The sequence below is a fragment of the Carassius auratus genome, chromosome 36 (assembly GCF_003368295.1).
Source record: "Carassius auratus strain Wakin chromosome 36, ASM336829v1, whole genome shotgun sequence".
Lineage (NCBI taxonomy): Eukaryota > Metazoa > Chordata > Actinopteri > Cypriniformes > Cyprinidae > Carassius > Carassius auratus.
The window spans coordinates 1,932,230-1,954,366 of NC_039278.1; the positions used below are offsets into that span (position 1 = coordinate 1,932,230).

The window sequence follows — 22,137 nt, forward strand, 5'->3', positions numbered from 1 at the left end:
TACAAAGATATCAGAGAATAGATTTATACTTTTAGTAAACACAGACATGAAGGGGCATTTTAACCATGCTGTTAAGCAATTAATAGGGTGTTATGTTTTTTTTTTTCTTTGTCAACACCAGCCTCTGAAAGTATGCATGTCATGGAGAAATATTGATACGTTTACATTCACTTCATATTTTTGGACACAGTCATCATTTCTATTCCTGACCCTCACAATGTATTATGGGTATACCTCATGTTGCTCCAGCTGAATTTAATCAGTAATAATGACATTTCTTTTGCCTGGTTGTGTTAAATGCCACTGGTGATCGTGATTACCATTCCCCAGCCTCCAGTTTGTTTGTATTTTCTGCAGTAATGGCTTGACACATCGAGCTCCTGTATTCAGGAGAGCATCACTGAATAAACGATGGCAGAGGATCAATGCTTGGAAGACGCTCACAGATCCCCACAGAGCCGAGCTGACGCGTGTCTCCACCATCTGCAGACCGATTCCTCCATCCCCAGCGCTGCCAGCCCGGGGTCTCGGGTCAGTCCGGAGCTGGAGGAGGAGAGCTCCCCTCCTGTCATTCACATCGACTGAAGCCCGTTCAGCATCTGCAGCACAGCACACTACAGCCACGTAAGTGATGATGCAGGAGCTGGAGAGGGACTGGGGGAAGGGAGCGTGCGAGAAGAGAGCGAGCGAGGGAGGGAGCGGAGGCAGAGCGGGAGCATCTCAAGCTGTCAGTGAAGCGAGGAACGGAGAGATTCAGCAGCAGTATCTACACTGCACCCCTGAGAAGCAGCAGAAGAGTTGTGAATCCCAGAGCACACCGAGTTACGCTTTAACCTTCACCAGCCATGAACTTCCTGCGCCGTCGCCTCTCTGACAGCAGCTTCATCGCTAACCTGCCCAACGGCTACATGTCTGATCTCCAGAGACCCGAGCCACCTCCACCACCTCCTCCGACAGCTGCCACCAAAGCCCCGGCCGGACCGACCCCTGCCCCGTCCACAGCTCCTGCGGCCAAGTCCCCCACCGCTCCCCCGGCCCCCGAGGGACGACCGCAGCCCGCCCAGTCCACCGGCTCAGGGTTCTTCAGCTCCATCACCAGCGTGGTGAAGCAGACCGCCGCTTCTGCGGGACTCGTGGAGCAAAGTCCTGCGGCGGTGTCGAGGAAGTCCAAGATCCTCCTGGTCATCGACGAACCCCAACACGAGTGGTGAGTGTACTTGCACTGATCCGCACTTGTTGAGGAAGATGGAAGATGATGCTTTTGAACTGAACTTGATTAGGGGTCTATGTCAGGGTCTTGTTTTCTTCACTTGCTGCCCCTCAGTCAGAAGTTGATTGGTCTTTGGACAGCACCACCAGTCTCTTTTATGCACGTCTTAAGCAGATGCCTGCATGAATTGTGATCTGTGATTGAGATGCATCGCTGCTAAGTGTTTGTTCGTCCTAATGACTAGCATCAATGACAACGCTATCACTGATGATGAAAGGTCAGACTACGCAGAATATGAGTGATCTGTAATTTAGCTATCTTTGGTAGTATTGACCAAGCCAATCCTAATTGTAGGTTATGAAACGCCTGCTGCGTTGCTGTGCTCCGCACCGCTGGAAAAACCCTGTCCAAATGCACCTGATGAATGTTCAGGGTGCATTACATTAATGAGCTTAGGTCTTTTTAATTCACACGCTCCAGAAGACCAGCGCAGATCATTATTCACAGGCTTTGCGTAATAGACATGCTCAGAGTAGAGGAATCACACCTTACTGCCCCTAGTTACAAGCATGAATATTTGAGTGGCGTTCCTCCGGGGGGTCAGCATGTGATCTCGCTGTTTCCTCTGGGTACTGTTGATTTTTCCTGGACTGGAGGAACTCATTAGGCTTGATGGGACTGACTTAAGAAGCTATTGCTTTCTCCTGTAATAAAAGCAAGCCTAATTAGAAACATGCATACAGTGTATACTTTGCATTTCCTTTTGCAAGAGTTTCATGTAAATTCAGTTTATTTAGCGGTTCGGAGGGTGTAGCACATCACATATTCAGGCCACAGAAGGAGTGAGGCTTAAGACGTGTGCCAGGAGATGTGCAGCGAATAATGACACAGACATTGTCCTCAGTCAATCCCATCTCACTGGGCTTCTGCCAGGAATCTATTTGTGATCAAAACATTTATAATAATAACTTATCCCTGCACATTTCATACGATCACCCACATTTAGGAATGAGGGTCAGTCCTGGCGTTAAGTGGAAGCTTAATATTATGTGGTCTGGAAATCATCTTCATTAACACTCTGAGTGTGGAAGACACAAACAAAAGCTTACATAACCATCTGCTTCCATCTTCTGTGTGATCCGCCAGTCCTCAAAGATGAAGCTTTGTTTCCCCTTAGACTGTGTGCTTCTCCCAGAGTCTCCCTCGGCACTAAATGACATGCTTCACCATTTGCCTTATTTCCCTAAATTGCTCATTAAAAAAATCAAGAATCTGGAGAAGCCTGTGTTTTTGCTAAATACTAGTGTAATGCTAGTCTTCAGCGAAGGGAGAAATCCCAGTGGGATGTGTGGATACAGGAGCTGGGTTCTGCCCTCGAGGATCCAGAGAGAGCAGTATAAGGCCAGTCATGTGTTTTAGTAATGAAAAGAGACATGGTGAATCAGCACAGTGAGCCCGAGGCTTGCATCTGTGCACGGTGTGTGCTTGCAGTGTGTGTGAGGATGCTATTATAACCGTGAAAGCAAAATGTCGTCATGCAGGATCTTTATTTTTCATCTTGCAATAATGTTCATGTTAAGGGGCACTTATTGTTCTTTTGTTGATTCTGCCTTTCCTTTAGTGAGTAATATAGCTTTGTTTGCAGTCTGTGATGTAGCTACATCATCATGTTACACAACGGTGTAATTCCCCCCCACAGTCCTCAGAAACAGTTGGGTGATGTTGCTCTGTTGGGGAGAGTCTGTTTTTGTCATGTTGAGGGCAATACACATTGTATTGACTGCTAATAGTAACACAGTAGTTACTGTAGATATAATGCTGTTTACAGAGTCTTATCAAGCTAAGATTTATTGCTAACCAGGCTTATTAGAAATATGTGCCTCTACATACATTTCTGTAAAAAGGTTACAATAGCAACTGAAGCAACATAATAAAAATGCATCATTGCGTATCTGAAACGACGTAATGAAAACATGGCCACGGTCGGGTATTACAAATGTATTTCAGCGCCAATCACTGGACATTTCACTTTGAACTGGTGTGAAACATGCGGTTATGTAACACTAGTGTTGCAGAAACATCATCACAAATTAATCTGTGTTGGATGCGCAGCATTTCTGACATACGCTCTAAAGAGTGGACCAATCACAACAGACTGGGTCAGCTGACCAATCAGAGCAGAGTTTTCAGAAAGTTACATTTCAGCATACAGTTATGGGATTCATGGCTGAATTTGGGGTATTCAGTACTATCACACAACGTGAGTGAAGCATTGCAGTACAGTGGATCAATGAAAGAATGAACTACTTTCCTGCCAGTGCTTTCTTTTCTTTCTTTTTTTTTTTTTTGCCCCCAGAATTATTTGTTGAATATCTGAACATGCAACATGTCAAAAGATAGAAGAGAGCCTGTACGTTCTAACAAAACATGCATTGTTTCATCAAAAAAAAAGCATTTTGATAAAAAAGCTGAGAAAATGTCGTTTTGTCGAAGACTACATCTGGATTCAGAACAGAGATCGAAACACAGATGAAGTCAGTCACTTCCATGAACACATCCAAAGCGTCGCAGTCCTAAACCATTCCCTGCATCAATGTTTCTAACGTTAGGCAGATTTCATTTATATGCTGTTTAATGTTTGATGATGATTTTACATATTCATCTGCTTATGCACTCACTTGTTTCTGTTTCTTCTTCGCTGTGTTTTGAGCCACTCTTTTCAGACTCGTTCAGGAGATGCGTAACAGCACCCCCTACTGTATAACAGTGAAAACACAGAAAGACGGAAAATTCCATTAGTGCTGGGGAAAGAGTTAATATAATATTGAGAAACTGATATTTTAGTCAAACACCGGTCCAGTTAGATTATATATTTGATCTTTGTCAGTAAAAATAGCTCCAAAAGAAGTGCTGAAAGCGTTCGGCTCATTCTCTGGCCAAGCACAGGTGTTTCTCTGTGTTCATGAATATCAACCGCAGTGTAACTGAATCATGTCTTCTGACCTACAGCATCCAAACTCAATCAGCGAACGCCTCATGTCCTGCCCTGCTCTGCTGAACAACAACACAAACACAGCTCATGCTTCAGCTGCTAGCTACACTGCTTTCATGCTCATCTAACGTCTATATATATGCTCTTCAGTTCACAGGTAGCACAGATTGGTTAGGAGCTAATGCATTACTTAGAGCTAAACCAATGATAAAACTGTAATTCTGTACCAGGCTGTTTTAGGTGTGAAATATGGATTAGCTAATTGCTTCTGTAGCACTTTGAGCAGAGAAACTATTCATATATAATATAATAATAATGTAGTTGTGTCCTACAGTGATATTTAGAGCCTAATCAAACAGTATGAGTCAAGCGTTTATTAATAAATCAAACATATCTTCCTTCGTTTGTCCTCTGCTGGTTTTGGTTTAATGAGGCTGTTGATGCTCATTAATAACCCAAGGCCTCAGTCCAGCATTGTCCAGCATTGACATTGCTCCGAACGCTAAAGAGGGTTTGCTGAACGTTTTCATTCTCCAGCTTTGACAGATATCCAGAGAAATATTATTAGACACTCTTTTGAACTTTTTCACTGTTTAGGGATTGATTTCTCCCAGTTTTACCTTGCACCAAAATCACTTCACATTGTTTCATCAAAAACATTATGAATAATAAATCATAGCCCAGAGGTTTTTTCTTTATTAGATTTACGATTACAAAATGGCTTTAATGTTTAATATAAGTGTTTTAATGGTTCCTCATTGGGAGGACTGTGATTGATATCAATATTACACTCACTGACACCAAAGGATCTGGAAAACAGTATTTGTGTCCAGTCATTGTCAGAATCAGTTGTGAATGCTGAATACATGATTTGTGTAATAACAGATGACTGCTACAGTAATGATGTGCTGTTCAGCTCTCAGTCACTAAATACAGGGTTTGGACACAGCTACAAACGTGTGATTGTCATTGAATACAATACAAAAGTCCAGAAATGAGGATAATATTGTGTGAATTTGTGATTAGTGGAGGATGTTACTTATTTTGTTTTGTTTATAGGACACATTTCTCAATATTTCTACACATTTCTCACTTTTTCAGAGCTGTTTCCACATTTCTCATGATCTACCTTCAGCGTGGCACAGCAGTTCATTTCACAATAAAAACCCTGGGCACACGTCTCAAATCAACACTAGTAAAGATTATCCACCAGCAAACATGCTTCCTCACTCATAAAACGTCAATAACATTAACTGTTTTCTTTAGTTTTCTTCAACAAAAAAAATGGAAAAAGAATGACACACTCTACTCTTTAGAATTCACTTCTGTAAAAAGTTATAATTCCCAAGTTTCTCAACAGATGTGGTCAATGAACAGTGCTAAATGATGCAGTTTATTCCACATAGATGCTGTAGTGAACATTCAGAAGACACACACACACTCACATCTATAAACCACGCCACTCTTGAACGCTTGATTCTGATTGGCTGAAGCTGTCGAATCATTCTCTTCTATGCTGTGAGGTCTGGACCTCGGTAAACTGTTCATGTTCAATATTAACATTTGTTCTCTGAATGACTAATTTGCTCATATGAGCATCTGCATGCATGATGAAGTTTAGACAGATTGCAAGAATGTTTCGAGTCGGTGGAATGAAAGTGGTGGTCGTCTCTTTAAAGTGTTTGCAGTACATGAGGAGTTGTGTTTGTAGGGGTCACTGTAGCACTAGTCTGAACCTCACTGGTGTCTCATGCTGTGGAGCTGGGAGTCATGTCATTATAACACACACAGGCTCTGTCCCAAATCATGCAGACGCCACCGCAAGCCTGTAATCACCATGAGGCAGAAGCGACTCTCATTTGTCACTTTCACTGTTATAAAGTTGTTTATGAGTGCCAGTTCACTTTGTGTGTGATGAATAATGCTTTTTCTGTTGAAATGTTCCTTTGAAATGCCAAATCATGAATGAAAAATACAGTTATTACAACAAGATGCACTTGTATATATATATAGTAAAGCATTTAAAATATTTGCCAATTTATATATTTCAGTCCATATATATATATATATATATATATATATATATATAAATATATATATATATATATACATACACACACACACACACATTTAAAATATACTTTAAAAAATATGCAAATGTCAAAAAATATATAGGTATAAAATATATTTTAGTAAATTTATTTTTTGGCCACTTTTGTATCCCCCCTATTTTTCAGTCTGATGTAAGCTGTTTTCTGTGAAAGTGTGAGGTTTCCGCTTCATTAGTCGCTGTACAACATGCAGTAAAGATAAACACTACAAGTGTTTTTATAATTATATTCAAATAAAAAACACAAGAAACAGCAGTTTGCAGTATCAAGAAGCACACTGAGCTGTTCTGTGCAGCTAAAAATAGCTGGAGGTGGAAGCCAGACACATTCAGTTTACAAATGGCTGCACCTGCTCTTACAGGAAACATGAACATTTCTGAAAATATATTTGTAAATGTATAAATATATTCTCAAAAAAAAAAAAGAAAAAGGGTAAAAAAAAATATGATTAGAGAATATATTTTATGTTACTATATAGTCTACTCTAGTGTATTCTAGGCTAGTCTATGTGAATGTTGAGTGTGTGTTTAGACTGTCCTCAGAGGGATCTGTGATGAATAAATGAGCTGAACCGATCTCTCCTCCTTTCTGAGAAGACTCGTTCTGCTGGGCTCGTCCTCTTTAAAGCCAAACGAACAGACATTAGCCTGAAACAGCCATCATCTGACAGTACTGACACATGAAACATGAGCGGTGTATCTAGTGATGCAATATTGTGCATTAGCCATGATATCATGATCTTCTGGAAAGAGCTTGAATCAATAGGAATCTGTAGCCTACTCCAGCAGACAGCAGTGTTCAGAGATAGCATGTGATGTGTGATGTAGATCAAACACATTCCTGTTACTGAGAAACCATCAGCCAACTAACCTCACAGTGAACTAACCTATTTATTGTATCGCTTGTCCTGTGCAGTTCATGATAAAAGGAATAATTCTAAAGTTTAAAATATGTTTTATTTAAGAACATTTTTGTCTCTCATCCACAGTTTGTCCAGTATAATATGGAAGCATATTTCCAGCATGGTAATTGTGTCTTTTTAGTTCAGTTCATATCTCAAAATCTCTCTTTTTATGTTTTTATTCCATGCTAGAATTTTTTTTTTTTACAAGAATTACAGAATCCCATTTATAGATTATAAAATGATAAACCTCACAAACCTCCTGCGCTTCAGGACGCGCAGACGGGGGAAGTGAGCGGGAGCGCTCGTCAGACTCAGGAAGCGCGGATTTCGAACGCCATTCCCTAGCATCCATCTGGCAAATCTCCGCTCTCTACCCAACAAATCAGACAAACTCCTTCTGCTCTCCCGGACAAATAAGGATTTCTCTCACTCTGCTGCTCTGTGTTTCACGGAAACCTGGCTGAATGACACCATACCGGACAGTGCGCTCCATCTGCCGGACTTTCAGCTGTTTAGAGCGGATCGCGACGCAGAATCAACGGGGAAATCGCGCGGCGGCGGGACATGCTTTTACATCAATGAACGGTGGTGTACAGATGTAACTGTGTTAAAGAAGACGTGCTGCTCAAATCTCGAAACACTCTTCATTAACTGCAAGCCGTTCTATTCTCCGCGGGAGTTTCATTCGTTCATTCTGGTCAGTGTTTACATCCATCCGCAAGCGCATGTGAGCTCAGCTTTACAGAAACTCGCTGATCAGATCACAGAGACAGAACAACAACACCCGGACTCTGTTTTAATCATTCTCGGGGACTTTAATAAAGCCAATCTCTCCCGTGAACTGCCAAAATACAGACAGCATGTTACATGTCCCACCAGAGACAGTAATATATTGGATCACTGTTACACCACAATAAAGGATGCATTTCACTCTGTTCCACGAGCAGCTTTGGGACGTTCTGATCACCTTCTGGTTCATCTTATACCGTCCTACAGGCAGAAACTAAAATCAGCTAAACCTGTAGTAAGGACAGTAAAAAGATGGACTAATGAAGCAGAGCAGGATTTACAATCTTGTTTTGACCTCACTGATTGGAGTGTTTTTGAAGCTGCTACCACCGATCTGGACGAACTCACAGAGACCGTAACATCATATATCAGTTTCTGTGAGGATGTTTGCATTCCTACCAGGACTTATTTAACATTCAACAATGATAAGCCATGGTTTACAGTAAAACTCAGACATCTTCGTCAGGCCAAAGAGGATGCCTACAGAAATGGGGACAGGGTCTTGTACAATCAGGCCAGGAACACACTGAACAAAGAGATCAGAGTGGCTAAAAAGACCTACGCTAAAAAGTTGGAAGACCAGTTTACTTCCAACGACTCAACTTCAGTTTGGAGAGGACTGAGGGCCATCACAAACTACAAGACACCATCCCCTTGCCCTGAGGCTAATCAACGGCTTGCTAACGACCTGAATGAGTTTTATTGCAGATTTGAAACTCCCATCACCCATTCTGACCATCTCCCTACACAACCATTAACACCTCCTGCAATCCCACCCTCCACACCTCCTGCTCTTCAAATCTGTGAAGATGTTGTGTGCCGGGTCTTCAAGAAGAACACCAGGCCCAGATGGCGTTACACCAGCCTGTCTGAAAATCTGTGCTGACCAGCTGGCCCCCATCTTTTCACAGATCTTCAACAGATCCCTGGAGTTGTGTGAAGTGCCTTCCTGCTTCAAACGCTCCACCATCATCCCCATCCCAAAGAAACCCAAGATAACAGGACTTAACGACTACAGGCCTGTGGCTCTAACGTCTGTCGTCATGAAGTCGTTTGAAAAACTGGTTCTGGGTTATCTGAAGGACATCACTGGACCCTTACTGGACCCCCTCCAGTTTGCTTACTGAGCAAACAGGTCCTTGGATGATGCAATCAACATGGGATTGCACTTCATCCTGCAATATCTGGACAAAACATGGACTTATGTGAAGATCCTATTTGTGGACTTTAGTTCGGCATTCAACTCCATCATCCCAACAACCCTCCAGACCAAACTGACCCAGCTCTCTGTTCCTAGCTCTATCTGTCAGTGGATCACCAGCTTTCTGACAGATAGGCAACAGTTAGTGAGACTGGGGAAATTCACATCAAACAGCTGCTCCACCAACACTGGTGCCCCTCAGGGATGTGTTCTCTCCCCACTGCTCTTCTCTCTTTACACCAACGACTGCACCTCTAAAGACCCCTCTGTCAAGCTCCTGAAGTTTGCAGATGACACTACAGTCATCGGCCTCATCCAGGACGGTGTTGAGTCTGCTTACAGACAAGAGGTTGAGCAGCTGGCTGTCTGGTGCAGTCTTAACAACCTGGAGCTGAACACGCTCAAAACAGTGGAGATGATCGTGGACTTCAGGAGAAACCCCCCTGCACTTTCCCCACTCACCGTCATGAACAGCACTGTGACTGCAGTGGAGTCATTCAGATTCCTGGGAACCACCATTTCTCAGGACCTGAAGTGGGACAATCACATTGACTCCATTGTTAAAAAGGCCCAGCAGAGGTTGTATTTCCTTCGCCAGCTGAGGAAGTTTAACCTGCCACAGGAGCTGCTGAAACAGTTCTACTCAGCCGTCATTGAGTCTGTTCTCTGTACTTCAATAACTGTCTGGTTTGGCTCAGCAACAAAATCGGACATCAGAAGACTACAGAGAACTGTTCGGACTGCTGAAAGGATTATTGGTGCTCCCCTGCCCACCCTTCAAGAACTGTATACATCCAGAGTGAGGAAAAGGGCTCAGAAAATCACTCTGGATCCCTCACATCCAAGTCACCCCATCTTTGAACTTTTGCCATCTGGCCGGCGCCTCAGAGCCGCAAACACCAGAACAGTCAGGCACAAGAACAGTTTCTTCCCCCAGGCAATCTACCTCATGAACAGTTAAATGTTCCCTACTTATGCTTATAAATGTGCAATATCCTTATATTTATTTGTTAATCCTCCATCCTAGAACATTCCCGCATCTCACTCAATCCTATTCCATTATCATTTATAGCACAATTGTTTATACACTTATTTATTTGCCAATTTGTAAATCTCTTTTTTTTTCTGTGTGTTGTTGTCTCTGTGTACTGGAAGCTTATGTCACTAAAACAAATTCCTTGTATGCGTAAGCATACTTGGCAATAAAGCTCTTTCTGATTCTGATTCTGATTCAATTGCATGAAGAGCATTTTAGGGGCCCTTGATTTTGGGGGCAAGCCATCAGCTCACTCTGATTATCCTGCATGGACAGTCATAGATTTGATTCAGAAGGAATTCAGTTCAGCACATAGCTTTTCCTGTCTGAAGACAGACAAGCTGCAATAACAACTAATAAATACAAATCAAAAATCCCATTGTGAACTTTAGTTAACACACAAGCTGAAGGCCTTCCTGTCTGGACACACACAGGCCTCGACACGCGTCAGTGGGATTCACTTGTGTTCATATGGTCAAAACAGTGTGTAAGAAAGGCAGCAGATGCTCTGTGTGAACAGAAAAGGATCTGATATTCTGTATTTAGTCTACTATCCATCGTGTTGCTGAAATAATAAAATGTTGCATCAAGTGTCAAGGATTCTGCATTGAAATGATTTAAATAGACAAGTTGATCTAATTTTAGCACCGTTCTGTGTATCTTAGCCTGACACTCATGTTGACATTGACAGATGTTGGCAAGAACTCCTACATAAACGTGATTAGAACAATCATGCATTGCCCCAAAAAAACAAAAGAGAACAGAACATTTACAGATATTGTAATATGAATAATGTAATATGTATTTGGTAATTGTTAGTGTTAGTGGTGTGGTCCTAAAAGAAATGAGCTTGAGTGTGTGTGTGTGTGTGTGTGCGTGTGTGTGTGTGTGTGTGTGTGTGTGTGTGCGTTTGCCTGCATGCGTGTGTGTGTGCACGTGTGTCATCCTGCTGCGGTTATGATCCAGACATGAATATTCCTCGAATCATGTGCTGAAAGACGTGCTGCTACTAAGTGACTAATCTTCTGATTTCTTCCCATCTGGTGGACAACAAAACTGGTTTGAAGAAAACGTTGAACTAAAATAAATATTGAGAAAACAACCTTGTAAAATCAGTTTTTGTAACTCAGTACTGTCAGAAATGGACTGATGCTGTCTGATGTTGGAAATTAAGAGCTGATTTCCATTCCTTCTTCTCTGAAGATGTCAAATATGAAAGCATCATGAAGTATAGATGTGTCCTCGATGAAAGTTCAGAGACAGACACTCAGGGCCGTGGACTGGCGTTTCTCTCTCTGAATGTGTGTGTGTGTGTGTGTGTGATGTCATCCTGCAGTGCATCACTGAACATGACTGTTTATGCAAGCGGAGATTATGAGAAATAATGGGACAAACACACACACAATCACACTCAAACACAATCAGCTTTCTGGTATCTTCACATTTTAATGTACAGTTTACAGTTAATTAAAAAAATGTGTTTAAATGCAGTTATGTCCCCTCTGAGCAGCTGTCTGTCTAAAGACACCTCAGAAGCGCTTCTGTGCCCCTTCACATTGGGAAACAGAGACGTCTTCAAACATAGGTCTTCAAGTGTCAGATGGTGAAAGTAATGGAAACTGTTGTAGCACAAAAAAGATTTTTAGGTCCTATTTAGGATTTTTTTATTTTATTATGATTAATGTGAAATACCTTGAAAAAAAGCTTGTTTGGAAAACTGTTACTGTTCAATACACTGTTGCTACAGTTTGGATAGTCATTAAATCCAAATGCAGTTTTGTTTTAGTTTGTCCCGTGAGAATTGTTTAAAAGTGTTCGAAAGCTCTATGAACCAGAACATTTTCAGCAGATTTCTTCCTTCATCTGTCAGTGACTCCGGGTGTGAGTTGTGAGCTTTCTCAGCAAGCGCTGTGAGTGTGGGTCAGTGATTTCACTCTGTACTCGGATAACAAACACTGTGTGACTCTCTGAGCCGCTTGAGAGTGGAAACCTCTCACATAATGTACAGCATACTGTCACGTCTCTCACGGCTGAAGCAATCATTCCACAGCGTGATAAAAACGATGTCCTTCAGAGGTGTAAATAAGCACTCATCACATTAGAGAAAACATACATAGACATCACTGGGAAATACACACAGCAGTTCAAACAAGTTACGCAATACGTTATGTTTAAATGCCAAAAATTCTAAAAAGGCTTAGTAAACCACAAAAAAATAATAAAAATGAGCCCGTTCAGAAGTTTGCATACACTTGATTGTTAATGAGTGTTGTTACCTTCTGAGATGAAAGCAGAAAGAGAACGAGAGAGAGAATAAATGAAATACAGTGGTTTGGTGGAAGAAACAATGTTTGTAAAGCAGTCTCACATCACTGATGCAAAGTCTTTTCAGTGCTTGGGGAAATCCTGTCTGTGTGAATGTGAAGTGAACCAGAAATAAACCGAAGAAGATTACTGATCCTAAGAGAAAAGAGAGATTAATCTTTGACAAACTTCAATATTTCAGTGTGACAGGCCTAATAAACTGTTCAGAAAGACAAGCAGGGAAGAGTATCAGTATCACCGAAGAACAATCTGGAGGAGACCGCGGCTGATTCTCACACTTTTTACGTTTGACTAATATTTCTAAGTTTTGGGATTACTAGGATTTGTTATTTATTTAAAGAAATCAGTGCTACTACAATGCATTAACTCGAGTTCAAACAAAAACATTTCCAATAAATGATTAATACATGTTAAAGAAATGTTATTCTTCAAATGGTTCAGAAAAGAATCCTAAAAAAGAGACTGTAACAAGGCTTCAAATCATCCTTAAACGGGTCATAAACTACCGTTTTTATGATTGTCTGAGGTCCTAGACCCACTGCTGTGATTGGCTAACAGTTGTGTGTTTGACAGCCTACATCCTTCACAGATGGACATTGATGTGATTTAGGGTGAAACACATAAATACTCACTAAACGGCAAACCATCTGTTATAATAGACAGAGTAATAGTGAGCACGTAATAACAACTGTAACTTTCATTATTGTCGGATCCAGTATAGTCACACAGAATCGAATTTTAATTTCAGTCTTTCTGAAATTCCTGTGTCGAATTGTGATTTGTTTGTAAATGAATCCATGGTAAAAGTTCTTACTGAGACCATCAGGATCTTCATTTCAGATGAAGTTTATCTACTCTTTCCTAATTTCACTGCTCTGCGTGTGTGTTCACGGTGTGTGCGTTGACTGCTGTGTGTGTGCACTTTGGATGGGTCACTTTACTTGGCTGTATGTCACGTCATTAATGTTGGGATCAGAAGGAAGGGGATGCAAAGACTGTGTTTGCACATCTTGGCACTGCACGTGGTCTTGTTGTCTTTGGAGCATCTTTATAATTTGATTTCTGCTTAGACCTGAATTTGCCTCTCTCATTGTTTACACTACATGTGTGAATCGGTGGGCGGAGCTAAGCAGACAGTGATATAGAAACAATGGGCGGGGCTAAACAGGCAATGATGTAGAATCGGTGGGCGGGGCTAAACAGACGGGCGGGGCTAAACTGACAGTGATGTAGAAACGATGGGCGGGGCTAAACAGACAGTGAGGTAGAAACGATGGGCGGGGCTAAACAGGCAATGATGTAGAATCGGTGGGCGGGGCTAAACAGACAGTGATGTAGAAACGATGGGCGGGGCTAAACAGACGGGCGGGGCTAAACAGACAGTGATGTATAAACGATGGGCGGGGCTAAACAGGAAATGATATAGAATCGGTGGGTGGGGCTACACAGGCAGTGCTTTAGAAACAGGCTCTGCAGAGGCGGGGTTTAGCCACACTATTACATCATAATGTGGCACATTCCACAAGCTGACATTTTGGCTTTCTTCAGTATTGGATGCTTTCTGACTGTTTCCATAGTAAAATTTAGTATAGTAGTATGTCAAAAGATCAAGGGAATTTTAATTTCTCAGTTCATGGCACCTTTTAGCAGTACATCTTTTTTTCAACATAGATAATAATTAGAAATGTTTCTTGAGCAGCAAATCAGCATATTATAATCACTTCTGAAGAATCATATGAAACTGAAGTCTATGGATGCTAAAAATGGAAAACACAGGTTTAAAATATTAAAATATTATTAAACAGTTAACAATTAATATACAGGATTGGGTGAATTTAATCATCTTCTTTAGCTTGCATGTCTAATTCTTTTTTACCTCCTATTCTTAATTGAATGTCCACTCATAGATTAAATCAGTATTAATAATTTGCTCTTCTCTTAGTCATGACTTGAGCCTGTTGTATCTGTAAAACCAAGATGACGAGTGATAACACTGTGATGGACGTTCAGTAATGAGGTGTGCTCATTTCTTAAGGTGTATTTAAGATCTCTACCGCGGATATAATGAGGACGTGTCTAAGTATTGAACCTGCTCCGAAGACAGTACTCAGCACTGATATGAGGGCAGACCTTTTGACTCTTATTTGATTGGATCTTTTTTTATATATGTAATGAAAAGTCCTGTGTTGTCTCCATGCATTAAGACTCTCACTTCAGCAAAAGCACACGACTGTGAATGAGTCCTCACATCCAGAAACTGCATCTGCAAGCAGGGACTTCTTCTGCAAGCCCACTTGCCTGCATTGGTCCAGACTGTCAGTCTGTGGATCAGTGGTGGGGATTTCAGTGATCCTTTTTGCAGGTTACACCATTAAGCCAGTTTGTGGTGGTGGGTGGCTGTCTGATTCATTTTGGAGCTATTTTGAATGACTTCATGAATTCAGTCAAAAGTCATGTCTTCATGAAGGAGTCACTGAATCATTGACTCAGCTGAATCATAGGAGATGGAAATGCTAATACTGTGTGCGGCAGATGTTGTTGGACACTATTTTCATTGGCAGATCGGAAACTGAGAAATTAACTGGCAACATTGTCTCCAACTCAGTATTCATTTCTTCATATTGAACTGCTGTTTAAAAGCACTGTTACAATCTTCGTTGGGATTTTGATTTTCTTTAATTGTTACCTGTTAGTTGAACTGCTTGATTAGCTGCAGCCTTACGGCTACACTTTCAAAAAAAAAAAGACAAAAGGTTGGCTCCCTTTCAGAAGGTACTAATATTTACCATTTAGGTACCAATATATAAGGTACTAATTTGCGCCCTTTAGGGCTAAAGAAGGTACAAAGGTGCAAGATGATTCACTGTTTCGAAGCGCTCCAATCAAATTGTTGAATTGTGTATCACGAATCATTTGATTCAGATCATGACTTCGGAGCTATAGTTACCATGATGGTGGAGGTTGTGGTTGTTTTTGTATGTTGTCAAGTAAAAAAATAATAAATAAATTTACATTTAAAAAGGACACACAAAATGAATATTGAGATACAGTTTTGATTTGCTTTGTTCACGATTGTGAATTGTAGCTAGCAGGAAACACACATTAATTAAGTTATATTTTATTCTCTTTTGAGTAGTCAATCAATACAAAGAACACATCTTTAAAAGTGCTTCTATTATTGGTTTTACATAATCAAAATTGTGTAATTATAGTCTGATAAAAAAAGCTCTCTGTATGAATTATGAGTATGTTAGCCACCATAGCTATAAATAAAGACTTTCGATGACCTGAAACTGTGTTTGAAAGTCTATCACAAAAGTAAATTCAATGCAAATGCAAAAATGATGAGATGGGGAGGCGGGTGTTGTCTGCTCTTATCTTTCCACCAATGACAAAATCAAACCTAAACTCCAGCAAAGGTGTTCTACACAGTGATAAGACAATTACTGCAATATACACTTTACTATATGCATCTACTACTAAATATTCTTCTATATGTTCGCTATAATGAAATTGAGCTAATCATTTGCTTCACCTGCTGGTGAAGTGTAAAGTCATTCTGTCATGCAGTCGAGTGCAGATGGGAGGTCTAATAATCCAGTTTATGTTTTGCACTAAATGAGAGCTGAATTATGAAGAGCAGCTTGTGCTGTCATGCTTTACAGCGGCTCCACAGGGCCTGGATTAAATAGACTCTGTCTTTGGCCTGCCAGCCATCAAATATTTTTCGGGGACAATGTCCGCCTAACAATTGCCCTCCAGAGGACTGCAAAGTCATTGGCTAGCACTGCATGCATTCTGATGCCCTTCAGTGATATTCCAGTAAAAACACTTCTGACTCATGGCAAACCCAATCATTCCATCACAAAGACGTGTGTTATTGGCCAAAAACGCATTCACAAAGCCAATCAGAAACCAATTCAAAACAAAAGATACTGACCGCTAAATGAGACTCGGGATTCTGCTAAAACAAGGTTAATCCATCAGTATGAATGCTGTGTTGTGGATCAACAACTGGATTCCACTGGTTCTAAAAGGAATTTAGAGATTGGTGTTTTAAAGCTGAAGTGAATAATTTCTGTGTCACTAATGCAGCCGAATGGAACTGTAAAATAATTAGAAAGGAAAAGTTCTTTAAGGTAAACTTTTTGTTGCATTGCGTTGACTGGAATCTTATTGTTAAACCATTTTAATGTTAGTATGAAGGTAACAAATCTTACTGTATGTTGTCTGAGAATGTCAGAAGTTTGAATGGACTTATGCTTTTGGTAGTTGCTAAGCCTGGTCTGGCTGGTAGCTGATGCGGTTTGGTGGATACATAGACAGATATATCGGTTATTGGAACCAATGTTTTGAAACAAATCGTCCAAAAGAACCAGCTAACAGAATCTAATCACAGAGACTTTCCTGTTTGCCTGTGGCTCTGTATTACAGGTAACAATTGTGTAAATAATGTTCAGTTTCTTACACAGACCGATCATTTCTCTTCATAAGACCTCAATATTTCCATTGTCAGGAGCTACAAGTGTAAATTTTGTGTTACCTGATATGCTTTTTTGACTCTCAAAGTGACAGTAACTTCTGACTTGCATTTCATGAATCACCAAGGACCACAATTTAGCTAAAAATCTTCTTTATTGTTTTACTGAAGTCACCTACATCTTGGATGGCCTGAGGATGAGTAAGTTAACAAAACTTTCCTTTGAATCCATAGTCTTTACACTATTCAGGGGACTCAACCTATAAACAGCTTACTTACAGCTGTCTGCCCGTTAAAGTCTTGTAATAGTAAATGTCTGGTCTGCTCTGAGATCCGGATTGATCCAGGTTGAAACACCAACGGTGATATATAACTGCAGGTCATCACTTATCACTGCTGATCAATGAATTCAATATTCTTGTCCATATACAAATACCAGAGACAGTTTAACCAGTAAAAAACTAAAAGGAAGAAGGCTAAATACATCTCAAGAGGCAAACCTAATCAGTCTTTATAGACTGTAATGATGATAATCATGTCGAAGTGTATTTTGGCATCGAAGCTGCCAGTCTTCGGACAGTCAGGATCGATGGAGTCTTAATTTAATTCACATCTCTGCTTCGCAGTTACAGACATGGGATGGACATGCCTACTGACCACACAGCTGGGTTTTATTAGAGTGTGCCTGAACTTTCTTCTTGTCCTCTTTACTTAAACTTCGTAGCACAATTACATTATCTCAAAAGCTCATGGGACTAATGCCAGCAATAAAACAAACAAACAGTACATCGTCCTCAAATAGCAAAGAACAGACCGGTTCCGGTTCTTGCCAAATTTCCCTCCAAAATAAGCATATCACATTACAGCCCATGAGTGTAGGATATTAGACCACACTAACTGAGTAGGGTTAACACTGGAGCATTTTCATTAAGAAAATATACAAACATAAAGAACTTGGCCATGACTGGTGTTTCCCACACAATGAAAACTAATGGCTGATTGTTGACATGCTAAACTATTGAAATGTATATATATTTATATAGAATGGAAGATGCACGTTAGCTTGCAGTCTCTTTTGCAGAATCTAGGACTGGGAATATATATACATATATATACCATATTGCTTCATTTTATCTTTTAAAAATACCCAAAGTGAACCAGTGAAGATATAAACTAGCATCACAGTCAGATATACAGTGCAAAAATGGCAGCACTGATTATTCAATAAAGATTTAAAGCAAACTTGAACCAAAATATCCATCTCAGAGAGGAATCTAGTTACAAACTGATTTCTCTGTGACACTTCCAGAGCTAAAACAAGCATACACGTGCATTTATCAGATTTGTACATACTGCGTTTAAGATACAAAGATGTCTTTAAACAAATGTACACTGATTTTGGGATTCAGTGTGAAAATATGTTTATGAATAAACTTCAACATTTTACAATTAATGACAGAAAACTGCTATGTTTTAGAGCTTTTTGTGAACCCATTAGAATATCTCTGCATAAATAGGACCCAAAACACACAAGTTTTAAAAACAAGAAAATCCAATCAAACTAAGGATAAAAAAAATAACAAAAAAATACTTTTTCATTTATTCATTGAAAAAATGATCCAGTGTTACATATCTGTAAGTGGAAGATGTATGTGAATCTTAGCTTTCAGTATCTTGTTAGGGTCAACGGTAGTGTTTAGTTGTGCTTTATAAATACATGTAAATGGTTACTGCTGATCAGTCCTGCACAACAGCTTGTTCCTCCGAACAGAAGCACTTCAGCTCTGCGATGGTGGTGGGTTTCCTCCCATGGACTTGCTTCAGCTCCTTCCACCACATTTCAGTTCGATTAAGGTCCTCACTTTGACGCACCATTTCAAATCATTAACTTTGTTCATCTTTATCCATTCTTTGGTATAATAACTCTTGTGCTTGGGGTCATTCTCTTGCTGCCTGACCCACTTTCTCTTGAGATTCAGTTCTCAGACAGATGTCCTGATATTCTCCTTCAGAAGTTGCTGGTGTAATTGAGAATTCATTGTTCCATCACTGATAAGAAGCCGTCCTGGACCAGATGCAGCACTACAGTCCCAAACCATGATACTAGCACCACCATGTTTCAAAGCTTTTCCCAGACATAACGCTTCTCATTTAAACCAACAAGTTCTGTTCTGGTCTCATCCATCCACAAAACATTTCTCCAGTATTCCTCTGGCGCGTCCACAGGATTCACTTCCACAAACATGACCAGACTTTGATGGATCCCTGTTTTTTAAATCAAATACAGCAGACACTGACACCTGATAGTTGCCCCATTGATTATAAACTACTCTGGAAATATAGTCAGACTGGTCTTAGACTGTATTATTATTCATTTGGGGCTCATTTACTTGCAATCAGGAAATGCATTAGCTTTTAACATTTCTGTTTACCTTGTGCTCATACACAATTGTTAATGGCAGGAAAATGCCATTTGAAACTTCTCTGAGATCTGCAAGATTCCAGAGGGTAATGTCGAAGCAAATATAAAACACCACTGAAAGACACATGTAGAGATGCTCACATACAGCCTCCATCACTGAGAAATCACCATGGAGACAGTAGTCACGGGAACACCTCACTTCTCCTGCTAGAAGCCGTCCTGACCGATCTCCAGCATCACACTAGGACACCTTCAGGAACGCCAGGAATTTGAGTTCATTCCCACGTATGCCATGTAGCTCCCCGATCACACCGTATCAGATGCCCACGGGTGTAAGGTGTCTGAAGATGTTTAATATTGCCAGCCTCTGAGCGTTACAGACACATCACAGGAGCAGAAAAACACTTTCTACAGAACTGAGATTACAGAAGCGACTGAATGAAGATAAATCATCTGATATCTTTTAATAGGTTTCCTCTAAAGAGACAGCGGAGACAGTGCTGACAGTACAAAAATGAATTTTTTGTTTGTTGTTGTTGTAAATATTTAGTTTGGGTAAAATTTTAGCATTAGTTATGAAGCACTGGTTTAGAACAGATTAGCTTTTGCATGCTTTTTAAGATGTTTGGGAAGATTCTAGAAGTTGCTGTAACATTCCGTAATATCCTGTAGTATTCTAGTGCTTTCTGGAACATTCCAGAACATTGCAAAACTAGTTCATCAAAATCATCCCAAGTACACTTCTGAACCACGGACTTCTGGGAAGTGTTAATGTTAAACTGTTGTTAGCTCAGTATTACACATGTACCATTAACAGATTAGCCTGTTGAAGTTGTCAACCTATCTCTTTAGTTTTCATCAGCACTGTCACAGCAATGTTGCAGAAAAAGGAATATGATTTTCACATTCATAAAGAAACATTAAATATAAAAGCGGAACAAAACTTCTATAAAAATTTGATTCGTTGCGTAATCAGTCATGTGATGTACACGTGATGTGGATGACAAATGGCCGACATCTCATTACTCGTTCTGTTTCAGACGAAGTCTACTGTACACTCGTGAAGGACAAATACAGATCAGTAACGGTGCTCAACACAGCCAGGGTCTTTCGCTGTGGTCGGCTGATTACTTTTTTTCAGTGCAATATCAGCCTATCACAATTAATATTGGCATGTTAATATAAATGAGCAGCTTCAAGACTTCAGAAGATCACCACATAATGATGGATTTCAACATCAACTGAAAAGAGATACATCATGTAATGAATTCCTAAGGAAATAATGTGCCTAATGCACATCTATTGCTGTAGGCTTGTGTAGCAGTCTTGGCCCTGGTGATCCCATTTACTTAATGGACGATGGGTCATCCTCTGACCAGACAGAGCTTTGTGCACTGGCTCCTGTGAGGAAGCACAGATGTCACGTATTCATGACAAAAATACACAATGCCAATAAACGAGAAACATGATTATAAAGATCAAAGCAAATGCATTTAGACTTGAATTCAGTGGGTGTCTAACTTGAGCGTTCAGTGTGCAGCAGCAGAGACAGCTAATTCCCTGCCTGTTTAGTCAATCACTGTTTCATCTATTCTTGTGTTTCAAAGTCCTGCCCATTTAAGAGGCTGTTCGATCATCTTCTGGACTTAATCAGTAGTTCAACTAATTACGCTGCTATTCGCAGAGATGCTGCTTGGTTAACTAAAAATAATGGCTTTTTCTGTTTCTGAGCAAAATCTTCATTAAGCAATGAATCTTTAGTAAAAATTTGCAATTTTTAGAGAAATTAAAAATCCTTGTCCTCAGAAAACCTTGTTTTGTGACAGCATTTTCAGTTATTTTGTTATTTCCCTAATGGTGTTTCATGAACAGGCTACTTAGGATGAACTCTGATTCATCATGTGGCTTTCTATTCTACCACTAGCATTATTATGATGGTTATCAGTAATGTAAAAAGCTGATTTTGATAGTTCAAGTGGAAAAATATATATACACTTATCAACCTGAACAACTGAACCTGTTAATTATTGAAAATTTGTGAGATGTAAAGAGATAATACTTTATGTTATGCATTAATTTGTATTTAATCAGTGGGTCTTTGTCAATAATTTATTACCTAATTTACATTTCAGACAAAAAAAAAAGTACGTTTGTTAATATATATTGTTTTCCAGCAAGGAAGATTGTTCCAAAAGAAGCCAAAGCATCAAGATTTGCGTTTCATTAACAGAATGAACAAACAGAATGACAGTCAGACAAAAACAATTATCATTAAAGCCTTTAAACCCCAGTAAAATATCCATATTATCATATTGTGTTTATAAATATGCGTACCCTCAGATAGTGACATGCTGGTGTGTGCTGGTGTCATGATTCATTAACACTTTGAGGTAACCGCCGGCAGAACGGCCAACAGACGCTGAGCACGAAGAAGACTCTTGCAGGTCTGATAATTGGAGTCTGTGCTGTAGAAACTCTTTACTGTTAAACGTTTCACCTTTAAAGGCACTGTCCCAAAACTGTCATTATAAATTCAGCAGCTGTTAGAGACAGGAAGTACATGCTGTGCCCTTGTTCTCAACCGTGAGCCCAGAATCTCTCAATGGAAGATACGAATACATGTTGGTTGGTCGTACTGCAGACATAGTGACTGTTAGCAGCTTCTCA

At 40.1% G+C, this 22,137-nt stretch overlaps 1 protein-coding gene across 2 annotated transcripts in view; it reads left to right on the forward strand.

Annotated features, from left to right (window-relative positions):
- Positions 1-306: 306 nt before the first annotated feature.
- Positions 307-22,137, forward strand: part of LOC113054931 (synapsin-2) — a 113,303-nt gene continuing 91,472 nt past the window's right edge. Inside the window, exon 1 of one of the 2 annotated variants that reach the window (XM_026220738.1) lies at positions 307-1,207. In XM_026220738.1, the coding sequence (XP_026076523.1) occupies positions 846-1,207 (362 nt within the window). In that variant the 5' untranslated portion in view covers positions 307-845. The remainder of the gene's footprint in view (positions 1,208-22,137) is intronic. The other variant, XM_026220737.1, reaches the window with a different exon arrangement.